This window comes from Nycticebus coucang, chromosome 7 (assembly GCF_027406575.1).
Source record: "Nycticebus coucang isolate mNycCou1 chromosome 7, mNycCou1.pri, whole genome shotgun sequence".
NCBI classification, from domain to species: Eukaryota; Metazoa; Chordata; class Mammalia; order Primates; family Lorisidae; genus Nycticebus; species Nycticebus coucang.
The window spans coordinates 71,174,999-71,197,431 of NC_069786.1; the positions used below are offsets into that span (position 1 = coordinate 71,174,999).

The 22,433-nt window shown below is 37.1% G+C and overlaps 1 protein-coding gene across 4 annotated transcripts in view; it reads right to left on the reverse strand.

Moving 5' to 3' along the window:
- Positions 1-22,433, reverse strand: part of CHN1 (chimerin 1) — a 223,999-nt gene that overhangs the window by 37,374 nt on the left and 164,192 nt on the right. For all 4 annotated transcript variants that reach the window (XM_053598107.1, XM_053598105.1, XM_053598108.1 and 1 more), the window contains one exon: positions 21,575-21,652. In XM_053598107.1, coding sequence (XP_053454082.1) covers positions 21,575-21,652 — 78 coding nt within the window. The remainder of the gene's footprint in view (positions 1-21,574; positions 21,653-22,433) is intronic.

Consider the following 22,433-nt stretch of genomic DNA (forward strand, 5'->3'; position numbering starts at 1 on the left):
AGGTGGAATTTGTGAACAGTTGTATAGTTCGACATTTATTTTTTAATTCTGTCTGCTTACCAGCCCATGATGTCAAAGAAGACCAAAAGAACACTAACGGAAGAAAACAGACTTTTAAATGAGGACTGGGAATTGGATTATCTTGTTTTTGCTAAAGATAAACTCATTTGGAAATTCAATGCTCACCAGCATTGTAACCTTCATAAGGATCACAAGTATTCTAAATTAGATGGAGAGGCACAAAAGGTTGTATTGCAGAAATTAAAAGATGAGAAGTAAAAGCAAAGACAATTGTGTCAAGTAGCAATAAGACCTGGGAACAATGACACTTACAGCAACTTACAAAGTAGCGTACATAACTCAGGAAAAAAGGGAAGCCATTCAGTGATAAAGAAATTACGAAGAATGCATTGTCAAAGTTGTAGGATGCTTAGACCCCAATAACATCTCAAAGTACAAACAATTGCCTCTTTCCAGGAGAACCACAACTGATGAGCAGCATGAATTACCCTTCAATTTAACAGAACAACTTCATGCGATACTTACAGGAAAATACATATTATCCAATTGCTTTTGATCAATCAACTGATACCATGGACCTGGTGCAGGATTTAAAATCCATTCGGGTCAGAGCAGAAGATTTTCTTTTCTATGAAGAGTTACTCGTTTTAGGCACTCTTATGAACAGACACTGGGAATAAATATCTTCAACAACTTTCAAGATAAATGTCATGAAGTTAGACTGAATTTGGCAACTACAGACAGTGTTCCTTCCATGACAGGAAAATACAAAGGGTTTGTTGTGCAGATAAAAAAGTATTAACAGATCCAGATGCTCTCATTTCTTTTCATTATTATCTTGCATCAGGAAAATATCTGTGCTAAAGCTACTATTCAAGTTGACACTTTGCAACAAGTTACAAGTATTGTTAACTTGTATTATACTCCTGCAAATGCAACGTGACATGTCATTTTCCTAACAAACTAAAGTGGAATGATGAGGTATTTAGCGTGGATGTGCCGTACCATTCTGAAGTGTGTTGGCTATCCTGGATATCATAGGGACAAGTGCTAGCCAAAATTTTATCTCTGTGAGAATGAAAATTAAATGTTACGAAAAACAGAATCAGCAATGTGAATTATTAAAAGAATTCTATAGGAATGTAGCATTTCTGTGTGGTATCATGTCAAATCAAAATGACTTGAATATTTCTTTGCAAGGTGAAAACTAAGTCTATATATGATAAGTACATATCTGTCAAAAAAAAATCCAAGCATTTTGAAAAAAGATATCTTTTTCAAAGCATTTCTTCAAAATAAATTTTGGATGAATATTTTGCCCAGTTTGCAAAGGTCACTGGTGAGCAGGATAATATATGCAAACCATTTGAAGATTATGCAGCTGTTACAGACCTATTAACTGGAGGTTAGTGAAAGGATCACTTCTTCTTTTCTTTTTTTTGGAGAAAAAGTCTCATTCTGTTGCCCAGGCTAGAGTGCCATGGCATCAGTCCAGCTCATAGCAACCTTTAACTCCTGGGTTCAAGTGATCCTCCTGCCTCAGCCTCCAGAGTAGCTGAGACTATAGGCACCTGGCATAACACCTGGCTAATTTTTTGTATTTTTAGTAGAGATGGGGGGCTCTTTCCTCCTCAGGGTGGTCTTGAATTCCTGAGCTTAAGGAAGCCACCCACCTCGGCCTCCCAGAGTGCTAGGATTGTAAGTGTGAGCCCCTGCGCCCACCACAGTTCACTTCTTTTGAGAATCATGACATCACACTCAAGTTACCATTATAGCCTCACCTAGTTGGTATCACCAAGGTACTTAAAAACTAGATGGAATTGATTGAGCTCCCAGTAGGTGACATTTTAAACTCATTGTTGATGCTAAGAAAAATCCAATTAAAGTATAGAAAAACGAGTAGAGTACAGCTTTAGCAACAGGCCCGAAAGATGCTTTCTTACTTTTGACATTCTTCTACTTAACCCAAATCAAGACACCCTTAAGGTTGGGAATGACCAATAACACATCTAGAGTATTAACTCAAACTGCAGAACTCTATGCTTCAACCAAACACAGCAGAAGCTCCGTAGCTGACCTCTTCCCTACACTGACCACCCTCTGAAGTTGACCTCATTTTCATAGACCAGACACAAGTCACATTTAGGTGTCAGTACAGTAGGCCTAATTCCTAACGTTGGCCACTTCCATGTGTTGACCAGTTTATTACAGTTCCTTGGATGGTCAGCTTACAGTGGTTTTACTGTATTCAAATGCTTTCCAACAAAAAGTAGACACAAAGTCATTAGAAGGTTAACTTTAAAATAAACAGTTTTCATTTATTAATACTGTTAAGTTACAATAGTTAGAGTTTTACAAAACAGTGTACATTTTAAGTACATCTCATTGAGGTTTCTTGAATGTAGCCGTATTTGATTACAGCTACATTAATGTGGCCTTCCAACATGAAAAGGTTCCCCACTTCTGTACTAGGGAAATATAGTAATTTAGCTCTGTTCACATATTTAGAACATTATAAAAATGGTTTTTATTAATTTGTGTACAAAATAATACTTTCAACATGTGCATAAAATATAATGAATTATTATCAGTTCCACTCATAAAAATACATTTGCTATAATTCACTTTAGGGCCTTATTAAAAAAGTTTAAATTTCTTTCTTTTTTTTTTTTTTGTGGTTTTTGGCCGGGGCTGGGTTTGAATCTGCCACCTCCGGCATATTGAGCCATGGGCGCCACCCAAGAGTTTAAATTTCTTCATGGCTTTCCTCAAGATCTCTACCCATTCCCACCCAATCACAACTATGCCTCTGAGTGGTAAATACCTCTAAAGTCACATCTGAGTTAACACAGAACTTGCATGGAATCATATACAACCAGATTAATGATAGAACACAAACACAATTTCTGGTGTCAACATTCTAGTCTAAGCAAAAGAGTGGCCCCTTAGAACCATCAGTTTGAAACCCAGGAAGCAGTAAGTAGAAATATCAAAGTTCTCAAAGCAATTCTTTTATTTGTTGATCATGCTAAACAGTATAGATTGTATCAATATAATAAATAAAAATATTATAATTCAAATACATTTTCCATTTCAAAATATGGATAAGCTATCATAAAACTTAAAATTTTAGTCTTTTTAAGCTTCAGAAATGTTAAATGAAAAACCTGAAACAAATTAAACTGAACAGAGTTTAATTGAGGAAAGAATGATTCATGAATCGGGCAGCCCTACCACCAGAATAGGTTTGGAGAGATCCCAGTGCTTCCACATGTTTGAAGATTTATGGACAGAAAAAGTAACGAAACAGACAGAAAATGAAAGTGAGGTACAGAAACAGCCAGATTGGTTATAGCCCAGCATTTGCCTTATTTGAACACAGTTTGAACAGCTGGGTGCCTCTGATTGGCCAAAACTCGGTGATTGGCACAAGAGTAGGTTAGTGTCTGTTTACACATCCAGGTAGGTTACAGTTCACTGTGCACAGAGATACCTGTAGGCTAAACGTAAAATAACTAAGGAGACAGCTTTAGACCAAATTTAACAGAAGCAATTTTCTTTTTAATTTCATTTCCGCTGATAACTGTCTCTCTAAACTGAATCATGCTAAGGATTAAAAAGTGTCAAATGCCATAACCTAAAGCACTTCTTTTGAAAGTTAGCTTCATTACTTTAGATGAATGAATTTGCATCCAAATGTCAGTAGTGAAAAAAAACAACAGTGAATTAGTACTTCAAAATATCAGTCTCCGCAAGTTATATTATATAGGTATAATAGGAAAAGAAAATAAATGAACCAATTAGGTTGGGCAATAAAAACCACTTACAATCGATTACTGAGTGACAGAAAACTCTCTATATCCACATTGTATATAGGTAAGCTGACAGTGAGACAAAAATCCTTAGACCAGTCCATGTGATCTTGTAATCCACAAATTCCTTGAAGCCAAATCTGCAGTAATGTAACATTTCCATACAAGTAGGTTTCAATTTCTCTTTGGCTTGGTTGTCAGAGTGTCATTTAAAGGAGTATTATTAACGCTCACTACAATGTAAGTGGAAGCATTCCTATAGTATACTAGGAAAAAGGTTTCACTAAAAGGCACAGGAAGCTGTTAAACTATTTGGCTAAAATCTTTTTTTTTTGAAGCTAGAGTCTCACTATGCAGCCCTCGGTAGAGTGCTGTGGCGTCGCAGCTCACAGCAACATCGATTGATTCTTTTGCCTCAGCCTCCCAAGCAGCTGAGACTACAGGCACCCTCCACAATGCCCAGCTGTTTTTTGTTGCAGTTGTCATTGTTGTTTAGCTGGCCCAGACTGGGTTTGAACCTACCAGCCTAGGTGTATGTGGCTGATGCCGTAACCACTGTGCTATGGGTGCCGAGCCTAAAACCTCTTTTAAAGCCCTGATTGCCACTCTTAACTTTAATATTGCCTCCCTTCTAGTATTTGGTCTGACTAGATCTTCTTTTTCTTGTTTTTTTTTTTTTTTTTTAAGGGGAAAGCCTACTTTGTTAATTTAAGACCACCCCCATACCCTTCTTAAATATATGCATTTAATGGAATTAATGTCCCTATAATCACTAATATTGACCACATTCCATGAATTTTGGTATGCTGTATTTTTCAAAATATTCAAAGTATTTTCTAATGTATCTTGTGATTTCTTCTTTAATGCATGAATTATTTAGCATTATGTTGTTTAATTTCTAAGTATTGTGAGAAATTTTTCAGATGTGTTACTGATTTCAAATTTAACTGTTATAGTAAGAGGATATGCTTTGTATGATTTCAACTCTTTCACATTTACTGATACAGCTATGCGCCACTTAACAACTATGAGTAGGCAAACATTAGAGTATATTACACAAATCCAGATTGTATGGGCCTACCACAAACCTAGGCTGTATGTATGTCCTATTGCTCCTGGGCTATACCTGTACATTATGTTACTGTACTGAATAACATATGTAATTGTAACATAGTGGTATTTGTTATTTCACAAACATAGAAAAAGCACAGTAAAAATACAGTATTGTATTGTTACGGGACCACCGTCACAAATGCATATTGGTTGACTGAAATGTAGTTATGTTGTGTGTAGCTGAACTTGTTTTCTGGCCTAAAATATTGTCTATTTTGGTAAATCTTCCATGTTCACTTAAAAAGTATCAATATTCTGCTGTTGTTGAGTGGAGTACTCTATAAATCTCAATTAGGTCAAATCTAATTGATAACTATTGTTCAAGTCTATTATACCCTTTCCTATTCATTCTATCACTGAGAGAGAAGGGTTGAAACCTCTAACTTTAACACTAAATTTATGTTTCACTTTCAGTTCAGTTATTGCTTTATGTATTTTGAACCTGTTATTAAGTACATATCAATTTTAAATTGTTTTGTCCTCTTGATGAATTTTACCCTTTTATATTTTTATTAAATCATAGCTGTGTACAATAATGCAATGATGAGGTACAATGTACTGATTCCATATGAATTTTACCCTTTTTATTCCCAATATGTATTCCTTGTTCTGAAAACTACTATGTTTAACTCTTAATTTCTTTGAAGTACTGTCTGCACGGTATATCTTTTTCTTTTTATTTCTTTCTACACTTTATATCTAAGGTGGATTTCCTATGGATAGCATATAATTGAATCTTGCTTTTAAATGAAATGTTTGGGCCCTTTCCATTTAATGTAGCTATCAATATGGTTGGGCTTAAATCTGCCTTCTTGCTGTTTGTTTTCCATATATTCCATTTGCCCTTTATTCCTTTTTTCTTTTTTGTAGAGACAGAGTCTCACTTTATGGCCCTCAGTAGAGTGCCGTGGCGTCACATGGCTCACAGAAACCTCCAACTCCTGGGCTTAAGCGATTCTCTTGCCTCAGCCTCCCGAGTAGCTGGGACTACAGGCGCCCACCACAACGCCCAGCTATTTTTTTGGTTGCAGTTCAGCTGGGGCCAGGTTTGAACCCGCCACCCTCGGTATATGGGGCCGGTGCCTTACCGACTGAGCCACAGGCGCCGCCCACCTTTTTTCTTTTTTCTTACATGTTCCGGTTAAGTGCATACTTTTTTGATTCCATTTTGTCTCCCTTGTTAGCATGTTAACTATACTTACTTCATTTTTTAGAATTTGCTCTAAGGTCTACCATATACATCTTGAACTTAAGCCTACCTTCAAATGATATTACCATTTCACATACAGCAAAAGAATCCTCTGGTAGTAGGACTTCTACTCCTCTACCCCACATTCTGTGTTACGGGCATAAAATATGATTGTACAGACTTCATAATACATCATTATCATTTTCCTTCTGACCGAAAAACCTCCTTTAATGTTCTTGTAGTATAGGTCTCCTGGTAATGAATTCACTCAGCCTTTAATTGTTTAAAAAACAATCTTTATTTCGTCTTCATCTGTAAAAGATACACTGCCCTCTATATAATTATAAGTGGATGTATTTCTTTTTGGTCAGGCCTTAGAAGATGTCATTCCACTGTCTTGCATAGTTTCTGATAAGAATTTTGCTGTCATTTTTTATTCATCTTTATGTAATATGTATTCTTATCAGCTGCTTTTTTTAATTAAAAAAACTGTAAGATATAATGAAAGTAAAAAAGGAAAATAACTTTTGTTCTAAGATGACATATTTGTCCTACTCTGAAATAATATTCAAAGATATTAATAAAGAAAATCATAGTATAAACATTATTTCTTTTGCTTTTTAAAAAAAAACCTACATTGTATTCCTGGTGTGAGCATGCATATTTAAGATCCTATGAAACCATAAAACTACAAACACATAAAGATAAAATGTGAAGATAAAATATAAGAGAAACAGAACATACTTTTTTTCTAGATCCTAGGGACATCCTCCAAACATTATGTGAGGGATGAACAAAATCATTTTTCAGGTTCAAGCAAGATACAGATTCTCTTCTGACTTATGACAGGGTTACATCCCAATAAACCCAGTGTTAAGCCAAAAGTATTGTGGTGGTGAAAGTGTTTTCTACTTATGATACTTCCAATTTACAAGGGGTTTATCTGGATGTAACCCAATCGTAAATCAAGGAATGTGCCAAATACGTATCACCTACATATCCTCATAAAGTCAAAACCTTGTAAACCAAACAATATAAGTCGAGAATCATCTGCACCACTTTAGGGTGAAAACTATTCTTTCCCCTAACTGGATTTTCTCTCTGGTTGCTTTCACAATTTTCTCTTTAACACTGGTTTTCAGCAGTTTGATTATTTTGTGCCTTGATGTTCTATTTTTTTTTCAATGTTAAGTGTTCACTAAACTTTCAGAATTTGTGGATTTTCATCAAATTTATAAATGTTTTGGTCATTACAGCTTGAAATAAACTTTCTGTCTCCTGATCTCCCTGTACTGTTACTTCCGTGACTTGAATTGCACTTTTCTTAGATTACTTGATGTTCCATTTGTCACTGATGCTCGTGTTCACATTTTCGTTAACTCTCTGTCCTTCATTTTGGATATTTTCTATTGCTGTATCTTCTGTTTTACTAATCTTTTCTTCTGTAGTGTCTGATACACCTTATTTTTTATTTTTAGAGACAGAGTCTCTTTATCACCCTCAGTAAAGTGCCGTGGCGTCACAGCTCACAGCAACCTCTAACTTCTGGGCTTAGGGGATTCTCTTGCTTCAGCCTCCCGAGCAGCCGGGACTACAGGTGCCCACCACACGCCTGGCTATTTTTTTGTTGCAGTTTGGCCGGGACCGGGTTTGAACCTGCCACCCTCAGTATATGGGGCCGGCGCTCTACCCACTGAGCCACAGGTGCCACCTGTGATATGCTTTTCATATAATGCAGTGTATTTTTCATTTCAGATATATTTTTCATCACTAGAGATTCAATTTGGATTTATTTATTTATTTAGGGACAGGGTTTCACTCTGTTTCCTGGTATAGAGTAAAGAGGAGTTATCACAGCAGACTGTAACATCAACTCTTGGGTTCAGGTGGTCCTCCTGCCTCAGACTCCCAAAGTTATAGGATTACAGGTAGGGGCCACTGCACTTGGACTCACTTTGGATTCTTTTAAACAGAGTCCATGTTTTTCTTCACTGTAGGCTTTAGTCTACTGTTAATTTTGGTCACTCTACTATGATGATACCCTCTTGAGGACTCTTAGCCAATGCTACATGTTTTATGAAGTCTTTCTGCTCCTACCAGTGGGCAGAATGAGTCACAGCCTTCACTGTGTTTCAGCCACTGTTGAGCAATTGCTTTTTCCTGGTTTCCTGATAGTTTCCTTTCATACATGTGCAGATAAATCCTCTGCAAAACACTCTTTCACGAAGACTCCTCTGCAGACCTCCAGAGTACTTCCTGGGTGCAGCTCTGTCTCTCGGGTACTCTGACTACACATTTGAGCTGTTTTGCCTCCCCAAACTCCAATTTCCTTGTCCTCAACTAATGCAAACAACTGGACTCTTCTAAGATTGCACCTCCATGTACTGTGGCTTGGAAACTGCCTCTAGGTAGTGAGCTAGAGCCACTTGCTTCTTTCAGCTATTACAGTCCTGTACTGCCTATAGCGCAATGTCTGTTGTTTTATGTGCTTTTTCTGGTTTGCTAGTTTTTTATGATGGGAAGGTAAATCTCATTCTCCTGTCATGGCTGAAAGGAGACATTCAGTTTTTGTTTTTGGTTCTACTCATTTGATCTTTCATGTGAGCTTGAACCAGGGACCTCTCCAGGTTTCAAATTCTACACATGTAAAATACCATTAACTTAATCAGTAATTCTGAACATCCTTCATACAGATTGAACTGTTTCAGGATTCTTCTGCCATCTATGTCCTATAAGCACATTTCATCTAGCAAAGTGTTCTATTAGCGTTGTTGTATTCAGTAGATTGTATACCAGGATCTTGCAATTGGTGGTTTTGTCATTTAATGTTGTGGGATGCATTTCTTATTTTGTAGCCACGTAGAATAAATTTGTTTTTAGATAACAACCCTCAATCCATGTGAATTATATGGAGCTCACCTCATCCTCAGCTCCAGGGGAGAGTAAGCCAATCAGCACAGTCCATTCTCCTGACTAGAGCTACTGGTGCAGAGATGAGCATATGAAGGTCAGACAGTGAAGTTCAAGAGCTCATCCCAGGGCTTGGCACCTGTAGCTCACAGGCTAAGGCAGCAGCCATCTATACTGGGGCTGGCGGGTTAGAACCTGGCCTGGGCCTGCCAAACAGCAATAACAACAACAAAATAGCTAGGTGTTGTGGCAGGCACCTGTAGTCCCAGCTACCTGGGAGGCTGAGGCAAGAGAATTGCTTAAGCCCAATAGTTTGAGGTAGCTGTGAGCTGTGATACCACAGCATTCTACCAAGGGTGATTTAGTGCTTTGTCTCAAAAAAAAAAAAAAAAAAAAGGCGGCACCTGTTGCTCAGTGAGTAGGGCGCCGGCCCCCATACCGAGGGTGGTAGGTTTGAACCCGGCCCTGGCCAAACTGCAACAAAAAATATCCAGGCGTTGTAGTGGGCGCCTGTAGTCCCAGCTACTCGGGAGGCTGAGGCAAGAGAATTGCCTAAGCCCAAGAGCTGAAGGTAGTTGTGAGCTGTGACGCCATCACATTCTACTGAAAGTGACAAAGTGAGACTCTGTCTCAAAAAAAAAAAACAACAAACAAAACTCAACCTAGAAAAAGTGCTACACATCTCATTTTTGAATAATCACCTTCAAAGTACTCCCCTTGGGAAGCTATGCACTGATGCCAGGGCCTAGTCCACCTTTCCAAGTAATTTTGAAACTCTTTTTCTGGAATGAGAGCTTTCATTGCATGAGGTTTGACAATTAAGTTTACAAACTTGCCACCATGCTTACCATCATTAGTAACACTGTACAACTTGGTAAGGTTTCATAACCTTGGTAAATCAGTGTCTCACAGTGTGTCTGCATTAATGTGTGGTGGTGTCTGGCTGAGTCATTATTGTTTTTACATGTTTTTGTGTGCTGCAGGATGACAGCTCTGATGATCATTCCAGAAAAAGTATTTTAAAATTGTTTTTAAAGGTAGACTAGGTGCTGGCATCAGTGCATAGTTTCCCAAGGGGACTACTTCAAAGATGATTGTAGTGATATTGAGCAATGAGATAAGTAGCACTTTTTCTGGGATGAGTTCATGAACTTAATTGTCAGATCCTGTACAACCAATGAATGACTTCTATGTCTAGACCCTTTGTCCAGGCTCTTTGCAGCTGACTAGAATCTGGAAACACAGTAAGTTGGAACCTCTGCCAGCCATTTTAGTATAGAGGAGCCTAAAAATGAAGACAGAGTTGGGAGGCAGGGTTCTGGTGGCAGTTAGAGCCCTTTGGTCAAACAGTATTTTAATTAATTCTGGGCTTTTTCAACTATGTAAAAAAGTAGATTTCCTATTTGCCTCAACCTGTGTGGGTTGGGCTTTCTGATACTGATACTTACTGATACTAACTGTCTACAAACTGTTTCATCAAGTGGTAAATATATTCATAGGATCCAAATGGAGTTTAAAAAAAACAATGAAGTAATACAATTATGGACTAATGAGCTATAACAGTAGCCATCAAAGTAAACTATTAAAGGCCATTAAATATGAAGTGTCTGATATCAAATAAAAAATTCAGTTTATTTTATCTCAAGCAAGCAGTACAATGAATGAAAGTATGTACCCGAACTATCAACACAGTTTTGACATTTTAATGGTAGTTTGCTTATACCAGCAGCAAAAACGCCAAGGGAGTCAATGGTGATGAAATCAAGAAAGTCACTTTATACAGGTTGTTGAGAATTGAATATTTTTCCCTGTGAGAAGTGGCCCAAAGCTTGGAAGCGGCAGTCAGTTGGTGTAAGGTCTCTTGAACATGGTAAATGACAAAGAGTTCCCAAGTCTAGCCTCTATAATTTGAGCAGTGATGTTTGTGCAACATGTGGTCGACCACTGCTCTTCCAAGAGGACTGGCCTGTCTCTATTGACCAATCATGGCTGCTTAATCACAAGTATCCTCGACATTGTGTGCAATGGTTGTAGTAGACATCCGCTATAATCAGTTGACCAGGTTTCATGAAGCTGAACCACCCAATAGATATAATTATCTTTTTTTTTTGACGAATATTTGGTATTGGACTATGACTCAGCACTTCATCTTTACCCAACCATTGTGCTGAATGCTTGCAATTGTCAAAAAGGACCCATTTTCTTTATCATATGTAACTATATGGTATAGAAAAGGTTTGTCTTTATGTCATGACAGCAAAGACAGGCAACCTTCAAGATGATTTCTCTTCTGATGGTTGTTTAATTCATGTGGAATCCATCCATCCAGCTGATTTGTTTCAAATGGCCCTGTGTTGTTGGAATAGTAATGCCAAATCTTGCTGCTAATTCACATGTAGGTTGAAATGGAGTCACTTCCACTACAGATTTTAGCTCATCATTATCCACGTTGGTCTCAGGTTGCGCATGTAGCTCATTTTCAAGATTAAAATCACCCGAGTGGAACTTTCTCAAACCATCAACATACTGGGCATTCATTAGCCATATCCTTCCCAAATATGTCATTGATATTTTGAGCTGTCTGCGCTGCACTGGTTCCATTACAGAATACATATTTGAAAAGAACATGAATTTTTTTACTTACAAATTTTTTTCATAAAAATTGCTCTAAAACTTTTTTTGAAAGGTAATCAAAAGCCAAAACTTTCTCTTGAAAGAATGAGGATGTACCTTCACAATAAAAATAAAACAATAAGTGTCAAAGTGAAATTGCAGAGATACCAACTGTTAAACTTAGTACTTAAGGAAAGCAGACATTTCATACTTAAAAACCTAAGCCATGCCTAGCAGGCCTCTTATCTCTGTATAAACAAGAGTATGTGTACCATGTGGACCCATAAGTAGAGATCAGGGCTGTGCCATAAGTAACAGGTAGACCTCCAAAGAAAGATATTATTATTATTTTTTTTTTGAAACAAAGTCTTTAGCTGTCACCCTGGGTAGAGTGCCATGGCATCATCATAGCTCACAGCAACCTCCAACTCTTGGGCTCAAGCAATCCTCTGGCCTCAGTTTTTCTATTTTTAGTATAGACAGGGTCTCTTTCTTGCTCAGGCTGGTCTCGAACTCATGAGCTCAAGCCTAGGCTTCCCAGCAGGCTAGAATTACAGGCATGAGCCACAGTGCCTGGCCTAAACAGAGGTATTTTACAAAAGAGAAAGAGTGAATATGACTTCTAGGCCTGATTTGGGCAAATCCATTCACAGGGATAGCCAAAATGTCATTTCTAATACAATAGACTGGAGAATATCACCCAGTATGACAATATTACCTCTGACTCCCATGATCTAAAAATAGATAAAATTCTTTTTATTTTCCTGAGATGGGCTTTCACTCTGTTGCCCAGGCTGGAATGCAATGGTTTGATCACCATTCACTGTAGGCTCAAACTCCTGGGCTCAAGTCATTCTCCCCCCTCAGGCTCCCAACTCTCTGGGACTACAGATGGATGACACCATGCCCAGTTAATGTTTTTATTTTTGGTAGAGATGAGGTCTCACTATGTTGTCCAGGCTAGAGGCAAACTCTTGGTCTGCATAATACCTCCTAAAATACACCAGTTTTAGTTTTGCTCCCAGAACTTCAAAATATAGAAAATAAGTAGCTGACCGTGTTCTTCAGAAGTATAGCACTGCTGGCCTGTTGGCCTTCCCCTTTATAGTTCTCCTACTTTGCAACTAGAAGAATCTTAAGATAAGTTAAGAAGGAGAATTTGAAAACCTGAAAAAAATATATTGGTATGGTGCTTATAAAAAACATAATTTATAGTTTTTTTTTCCAGCTACCAGCAGTTCTTCTGTGGTAAACTATTTAAAAAAGAAAACTCATTATTTTTGCATGTATTCTCATTTAGTTTTTAACCTGTATTCTACTTCCTTTGGTGTAGATGCATGACTTTTTCTTATCTCTGCCTTTCATGAAGGCAGTAATATTTTTGTGTCGTGTACTATAACATAAAAAATGATGAATGCCAACTAACAATGATAATAAATTTACTGGGATGTAGGAAACCTGATGATACAGACAACAGCTAAGGTAAGGCGTTATGGAATGTGTATGTTTTTCAGGCATATGCTTTGACCAACTTATTAAAGAAACATGCTAAGCCTCACTCCTAATAAGACTCAGGGTCGCTACGTCATGTTGACATAATAAGTCACAAAAAAGATGAATTATGACAGTATAATCTGTTCATCAAACAAGGTCTGAAAATAGAGATGTGAAATATTACGTATGTATTTCCCTCACTAACTTACTTAACACCTTTCAAGTACCAACACGTGCCAAACGTGGGGGAAAAAACAATCCCTGAAGATTATTGTGTGGACACGTAAACTAAAGTATTCAGAAAGCATAATTCTAGAAGAGGTGATTTTTAAAAAATTGATTCAATTATAGACAAATAAAAATTATATTGTATACAACATGATGTTTTGAAATATACATTGTGGAATGGTTAAATTGAGCTAATTTACATACATTTTACCACTTTGTGGTGAGAACACTTTAAATCTGCCCTCAGAGAGTTTAAGAATACAGCACATTGTTATTAGCTATAGGAAGTGCCTTTTAAAAAATTGTGTCTTCTTCCTATGGGTTTACATCCTTAACTTGTCATATGTTAGAAGTCACATGCCAGGCTTGTTCTCTAATTTGGGATAAATTGTGGAGACACTAAATTTTCTAAAATGTCAAGTCAGCAGATGGACACAGATGCTATAAATTCATCAATACTGTATTAGATGTAGTTGTGTGCCAGAGGGTCTCCAATTAGGATCCTGGGAACAAGAATCAGGATTGCTTCTGCTGACAGAGAGCCAAGCTTCCTTTTAAGGTGTTTAAAAGTGGCAACGCTACATCTTGTTTTCAAAGGCAGCCCTGATGTTCTTTCTCCCTCAAGTGTTTGCTTTGTTTTCTAGTTCTATAAAACAAATAGGACATTAATAAGTTCCACTAACAGTCTCCTAGTAAGAAAGACAAGCATGCAAATCTCTGCCCAATCTTTAAAGCAACAAAAGCAAAAATAGGTGGAACGACACCAAATTAAAAAACTTCTGCATAGCAAGGAAACAGACTGAAAAGGCACCTACAGAATGGGAGAAAAGATTTGCAAGGCATATATGTGAGAAGGGGTTAATATCCAAAACATATAGGCCACTCCTACAACTCAACAGCAGAAAGTCCAAATGCCCCTTGGGCAAAGAACTTGAATAAACATTTCTCCAAAAATGATATACAAATGGCCAACCACTATATGAAACAACTAGTCATCATCACCCACTAGTCATCAGAGAAATGCAAATAAAACCCTAACAGTATATCATCTCATACTTAGAAAGGGTATTATCAAAAAACAAAAGATGGCCAGGCGTGGTGGATCACCTGTAATCCTAGCACTCTGGGAGGCTGAGGCTGGTGGACTGCCTGAGCTCAAGAGTTTGGGACCAGCCTGAGCAAAAGTGAGATCCCTGTCTCTCCTAAAATTAAAAAAAAAAAAAAGGAAGAGAAAAGAAAAACTTGTGGTTGCCTGTAGTCCCAGCTACTTGGGAAGCTAAAGCAAAAGGTTCACTTGAGTCCAAGAGTTTGAGGTTGCTGTGAGCTATGACACCTCAACACTCTACCCAGGGCAACAGAGTGAAACAAAACAAAACAATAACAGAAAAGATAAATGTGGTAAAACTGGAATCAGAGTAAACTGTGGGAACAATACAGCTGCTATGGAAAACAGCATGGAGGTGTCTCAAAAATTTGAAACAGAAACTACCATAGCATCCAGGAATCCCACTTCTGGGCATTCAGTATATCCAAAATAACTTAAATCAGGATCTTGAAGAAGTATCTGCATTTCTATGTTTATTGCAACATTATTCATAATAGCCAAGATATGGAAAGAACCTAAATGTTCACTGATACATTAATAAGGTGTGGTATATGCCTACAACAGAAAATTTGGCTTTATAAAACAAAAAAAATTGTGCCGTATGTGACAACCTGGATAAATCCAGAAGACATGATGTTAAGTGAAAAAGCCAGGCACACAAGGACAAATGCTGCATGATTCCATTATAAAAGCTATCTAAAATAGTCAAACTCACAGAAACAGAGAGTAGTTGTCAGGCTGAGGAAGAGAAGTAATGAGGATTAACTGCTCAACTTGCATAAAGTTTCAGTTACATAAAATGAGTAAGTTCTAGAGCTAGGCTATGCGACGTGGTATCTTTAGTTAACAATGCTGCGTTGTACACTTAACATGAGATCTACTCTCTTAAACTAAGTGTTCTATCACACACAAAAGATCTCTCCCTAGATTTTAACCTACTCTATTATTTCAAATTATGCTTTGGTGTCAAGCTATTTTAGGTAGAGATGTCATTTTACATAACCCCTTCACATATTTACATACACGATATAGAATCACGAGGAATATGGCATCATTATACATGACACATAAAAGAATTTTAATTGCCACTGCTCGCGCATAAAACCCTTCTTACATTCTCATCCTTCTCATACTGACATATGCTTTCTTTCAATTAATATATATACATCCAAAGTCAAGGATCATATATAGAACTGTATCCCTTCCGTGTGTAAGAGTGGTGTGCACGTAATTGTTGCTTAATACATACTTCAGGGATGAGTGATGGGGAAATGTACACATAGAAGTGAGGAAACCCTAAATAGCCTTGGTTTAGATTAGAGAAATAATGTGGTCAAGATGTTTCAACACTATTAATGGTGCAATTTTTTTCTTTGAAAAGATTTAGTTAGTTCACCAGTAACTTATCACACATGTATTAAAAGAACCAGTCTTTTCTGGGCCCACATGAAGACACAGTGGGGACGTCTACTAAAGACCAAGAGGCTGGAAAGGGAGCTGTTTCCCAGACATGACTCCGCCACTCAAAACATTTTTAAAATGATATACTAAAGAACTTGAATGGAAGAAATTGAATATAGTTTCAGAAATGATAATTTGTATCAGAGGCAGTATAACAGAGAGAAGCAACATTCTGGAATTTTAGGAATAAAGACAAATCATCAAACGTCTTGAGAATAAAGGGTCATGGTCTATGAGAATAATATACCATGGGTTTCTCTTGAATTAAGTGTAGCAATTTAAATTCCATAGCCTCATGAAATGGCTTTGGAGAAGTATATGCAACTATGTGCAAAACAACAAGAACACTGAAATGTTTCTTTCAGTAATGGCAGGCAGTAACCTTTCCAATGACTCTAATGATCTAGATTTGCACTCAAGGTATAACAAGTTCCAGGCTCAGCATTACAAACTGTAAGCAGAGCGGGCAGGGTAAGGTTGAGAGGCCACCACCGCGCTGAGGGCAGTGCAGAGCCCAGGGGAGCGTGCAGTCTCCAAGGTCCTCCTTGCCATCGGCAGAGGCAGAAGTAAAAAGCAGAGTGCTGGCTGACGTTTCTGGCTTTCACAGGCTCTGATGAGTACCACACCAGTTTACAGCGACCTTAGAGACGGTCTTGTCCAATCGCCAGTTTTTCCTCAGTCTTCTCCATGTCTGACTGTACGAGGCAGAGAGAACCCAAGCTACGCACTGAGCTTTGCTATTTTTGTCTTCTCTTGCCAGTGGCCCACATTCAGAACTGCAGGAAGAGTGTGTGTGTGCACGCGCATAAGAAAAAAATATATAATTCCGTTTACTCTCTTACTTGGATAAAAACATTATTATTCCTGTAAAATGTTTATGTTGGATAATCCATGTTCATATCCATAGGAAAAACGAAGATAAGCCACGTTACTGTACAAACTCAGTAAGGCATTCCAGGTCGCTGTTCTATTTTGTCATGTCGGATTTACCTTCATTTACATTACTGTTAGTTCAAAGTATATTCAAATTCCTGAGCATTTAAAATGTGTACACAGTATCCCTAGTCCCACAGAGATAACATGACATCTTAGGTTTTATTTCATTTTTAAAACTTAGGTAAATCTGATTAAAAGAAACACTGTTAAAATACAGATCTTGAGGTCATCAGAAGAAACTATTTTTGTGTTGAAATTTTCTGCTGTCATGTTTGAAACTAACAAAAGGTCCCCCATGTCATACTGTGTACACATTTATTTAATCATTTAACAAAGCCTTCTGGAGCATCAGCGTGTTACAGGCATTTTACTAGCCACGGGGCCAGGGAAAGAAGGGAGGGAGGCTGGTGTTGTGAAGGTTGGTGGGCATAACACAAAAGTGGCGACTAGGTAGTGTCTTTGAATATCACATTTTTAACTAGTTTTAAAAAATATTCTTTCACGTATAGCTAATTTTAGTTCCTTTTTAAATCAACATAATGAAAATTTACATGGACTTCAATAACAACATTTTAATAATGAAAAAAGAGAACATCATAATAATAATCTAATGCTTTTCAATACAGTATAATTCAATCAGAGAATTTTAGATCATGTAGTTCCTCTAAAACTGTATTTGTTGGTTCATTTTGTATTTATTCTCAAGTGTGAATCAAATGAAAGACTAGAGGAGGCCTGGATTTGCCAGCGTCCTTGGAAGGAAAGGACAGACCACCGTCAGCAGGTGGGCCAGGCACTGCCACTCTTCAGTTCACCAAGCGGCAGGACTGCTAGGGTCCCTATTATCTTTTTGACTCAGTAATTTCATTAAATAATCTAAGGTCCATGTAATAGTGTTATTTTTATTATGGTATTGATTCACATTTCAGAATTTATTGCTTGCATATTATTTTAGCAACATATAACCTATTAATATCCCATATCTTTCCTTTGTATGAAGAATGCAAGTATCTGAAACTAAAATCAACCACTCACCACTTCAAGGCCATCTTAAAAGAGAACTAAACTCATATTTTAAAGTATCTACTTAGTCTAATTCTTAATGTTGTTTTAATTACTTAATTTACTATAATGTTATATCTAATCTTGATTTTATTTTATAGAGTTACCTGAATTAAACAACAAGGCACATGAAACATTTAGTAGTTTAAGGAGTAAAAGAAAAATAGAGGATTTCGCTGTATTCTAAATGCAACTACTCTTATGTAACATCTAACTCTGCCTGGGAGCTAAGAAAGAAGCAAGAGCTTTCTTTAGTCCCCACAATCATGCTAAGGTTCTCAATTGAATCATGACCTCTGCAACTGGGCAAGAAAAACAAGATTCAGATGAACATTTAAGTATAAATAAATGTCTTGGTAAAGACTCAGAAAAGTACCCATGTAGGGGTAATTTTTAATAACAAAAATAGTGGTTAACTCAAATTCAATTTTTCTGATGTAGAAACAGAACATTAGCGAGATTAAGCAAGCTCCTAAGGGCAACAGGTGGGTTGTATTTTTCATGCCTTCTGGACAGTCTCAGAATGTAGGATGCGGTCATTCCTGGTGGGGTGCCTGTATTTTAATTTTAATGTTTGAGTTTATTTCCCCTTCTCTTGCTGTATTGCATTAGGATGGGGAAGTTCTTGAAATGAGAGGTGGAGCTAGGGAACAGTTAAAATTATTTCTACTCTAATTTATGTTAATTTGTAGGATAATTGTTTTTAAAGAATGTAGTGCATTTATCTCTAAAATGATAACCTCCCTAAGAGATATAACTATCCTTCTTGTGATAGATTCTTTATCAAATTCTTGTAAGTAACAACAAGAAAAAAGAGAGACCATGTTACATAACACAGCAAAATGGAAGCCCTTCTGTTTTATTCTATTAAAATAAGTAAATAAAAAGCTCACAAAACAAACAAACAAAAAACCTGTGTGTAGTCAGGCCCTCTTGATTTGTCTGGCTTTCCCCAAAGGTAGGGGCACTTACTTTTGCTTCCTCCTCTGAAATGACATGTGACAGCTGTTCAACACCACAGAGCAGTATTACATAACAAGGCAGTTCACGAAACAAAAAAGAAAACTATACTGAAAATGGGGCTTTGGTGAGTGGGCTTGGAGTTGGACAGTATATACTTTTACCACCACAGAAAACAGTCAATGGCAAGGACATGGCAATGATTACCACCACTGAAATGCTCAGTTTTCCCCACAGTAAATTTCTGAATCATACATACCGTACATACATACATATGTATGTCTCAAGCAGTGACATGCTACGTGAGTGTCTGTGTGGGAGAGAACTGCCCTTACCACAGAGTCTGAATTCTTTTGGGAGAATGTTCTTAGAAGTCAAGTATGATTCCTCCCCCGCTTCTTTCTTTTCTCTCTTTTTTTAATAATGCCACCCCAATGGAAACATTTTTTAAATAACAAAGTAATTTCAATTACTTTGAAAAGGTCAATTCTGAGACTTCTGATCTTATTAGCAACTATAAAAAATATGTAATGCAACTCACTCAGATGAGCTTAACTTTCTTGAGCTTAAATATGTTTTTTTAAAGAGCAAGTCCAAGCTGGATTTGACTTCTTAGCTCCAGAGAAGAAAGAAACTTTCTACTTTTTTACAGGCTTCAAAAATAAAAAACAAAATAGGTATCTTTAAGGCAGATCAATCACAACTGATCCCACAGTCAGCGCTTTTTGGTTGTACAGAATTTGTTCATTAAAGTCATGTTAGAATTGAGAAATAAGTGGAAGATACAAACAAGAAAAAAAGAAAAAGAATATGCTTGTTTATGCAAATCCTTGAGCAGACCTACTATTTGGTTTCAATTAATATTGATAAAAAAGCAGGAACAATGAACTTGAACTTGACTCAAATGGCATTCTTAATAGGTCAATTTGTTTCTCCTGAACAAGTCAGAGGCATCTTTGGAGATATTAGTTTAAAATCTCAGCCATTTCTAAATAGTGTGCATCTAATTTCTTGTTGAGAATCTACATGGCTATTTTTGTAACCTAATTTTATATATGCAAAAGGTTTCATTTGGTATCATTTTCCTGTTAAAAAATTCTGTAAGACCTTGGGCGGCGCCTGTAGCTAAAGGGGAAGGGCACCGGTCCCATATGCCGGAGGTGGTGGGTTCAAACCTGGCCCCGGCCAAAAACCAAAAAAAAAAAAAAAAAAATTCTGTAAGACCAGTTGTACATCATGCAGAAAAGAAACTGAGGCCTAGGAACCTGCATGGATTCTTCAGGTCTGTAAATTGAGGATGTGGTTAAAACTAGATGCATGTATGATTTCTGTTTTCAAGGGGGGTGGGGTGGGAGGGATTGCCTCTGTTTCATTTTAAATCAAAGATATTGTTTAAAAGGTAAGGTCCTTAATATGTGTAAAGAAAAAGACGAAAATGCTAATTTGCCTTGAACAATTAGCAATCTTTATAAAGCTCATATATCTTAGAAGCATATTTTTACTAAGTAATTTCTCTTTTATCCCAAAATGATCTGAAGATCACAAAAATCTAATTCTTACTATGGAAAATGCACAGTATAGTAGGGCTTGGCTTTAGCATTTGAGTAAAATACTGCTGTTAAAAAATCAGGAAGAACTGCAAATTTGAAATGAAATTACCTAGTATAGAACCTGGTGCCTTCTATGCTGAGCAAATAAATAAATAAACGTAGAGTAAACTAATAAATAAATGGAAGGTCAGGGTATCTAGCTTCATCACCTTTTGAAACCAAATCATTGTCTAATAATATTTTCTCTAAACTAAAAATATTCATGTCTCAAGAACTGTCTGTATCGTAAAGTTGTCTAACTATTGAGAAGTTACCACAGAAATACCAATGCATCTGCCTATTACATGTAACTGGTTCTCCTATGACTGACCTCACGTTGTTTAGTGAATTAGATTGCAAAGGACAGAACTTGAAGGCCTTATATCATGGTATGGAAAGATCTACATATAGCCCAAATGAACACACCTTATCATCTCGAAAGAAGATTCAAGTACAGCTGATAAACCATATTAACACAATTAAAAACTACCTACATACACATACAAGGTGAAAGCAAACACTCAGGAAGTGGAGAGAAGCTGCTAGTGTCAGCAGCATTGACAGTGCCAGGGTAGCCACCCTCCTTCCATCATGGTCAATTCATTAACAGAGGAGAAAAGACAGAAACTATGGGAAATGCAGACCAGCTGCTTGATCCAGATGCAACAGCACAAGCCTTTATATCCAAAGCTTTTTAACAGGGATAATATCTAATCCTCTCATAAAATATCCAACAAAGGTACTTAGACATATTTGCATCACAAATAAAAATAATGCCAAAATCATTATTAAATGAGATCTTTTTAGTGTAAGTCAAGAATTTTACCAGTTAGTACACAATGATTAAACAGAATATTATAACAGCACTAGAGAAAATAGGGTTGGACTTCCTTCCATTAGCTTTATTCAGCTATTCCTTAAATAAAATCAGATATAAAACATAAAAATATCTTAAGTAGCAAGAACATTTTAGTCAAGTCATCCTAGTTTTAAAAAGTCATCAGAAAATACTCCTTTAACATTGTATACTTCAAGTAATGTGCATTTCTCATAAGAAAAGGCTAAAAACAGATATTCTTACCTTGAAATTATGAACCTTTTCATATTTTGGAATTTGCTCGTTTTCTTTCAGAGTTGCTCTTCTAACAAGTGATGTCAACTGCGAATAAGCAAAGAGTTTCAGAGGTTGCCAGATTGTTACAGACGACTTTGGAGAACCCAGTTTCATTCCCAAGGCTGCAATCAATAAATCTTGCTGACGGCCCTCTTGTTTTGATTTGTGAACTGCAGCTCTATTAGTTTTCCTCCCCGACCAAGACTCTTTGGATGGCATTTTGGAATTCACAGGAAAGAAAGAAAACCTGTATTGATCTCTGTCTGTTGATGTAGTCTATTCAGCTAACACACGAGCATTCTGCCAGGCAGCACAGAACCCCTAACCTACAGAGAGCTGCAGAGAAACACCACGGAGAGGTGGAGGAGGAGGATGAAGCTCTTCATAAACAGAGGTTGGCTAACCAGGAAAATTCTTCTTTCTTCTTTTTTTTTCTTAAAGGGATCTATATTTAAGCTTCCAAAAACTTGAGTCTGAACAGAAATAAAAAGAGTCGATGCTAACGTACAAAACACTTGGCATCTCTCTTTATCCCTCTTTAAAAGCCATGCAATTTTGACAAATGATACATTTCTAAAAGCTTTATTCTCTGTTCAATATATTAATGTCCATTCTGAATGAAAGATGCCTACATACTGCCTGCAATCAGTTTCCAGCAGCAATCTGTGAAGCCCCTAGCAGGGAGGGTGGAGGAGAGGAGGGATCTGACAGGGAAGGCTGGATTAGACTGGCCACTGTAAAAAAGGAGATAGCCAATGAAAATCAAGCAACAGTATTTAAGAACTGTATTCCTCAATTCACTGTCTCTCTGTTTCTCCCTCCTCTC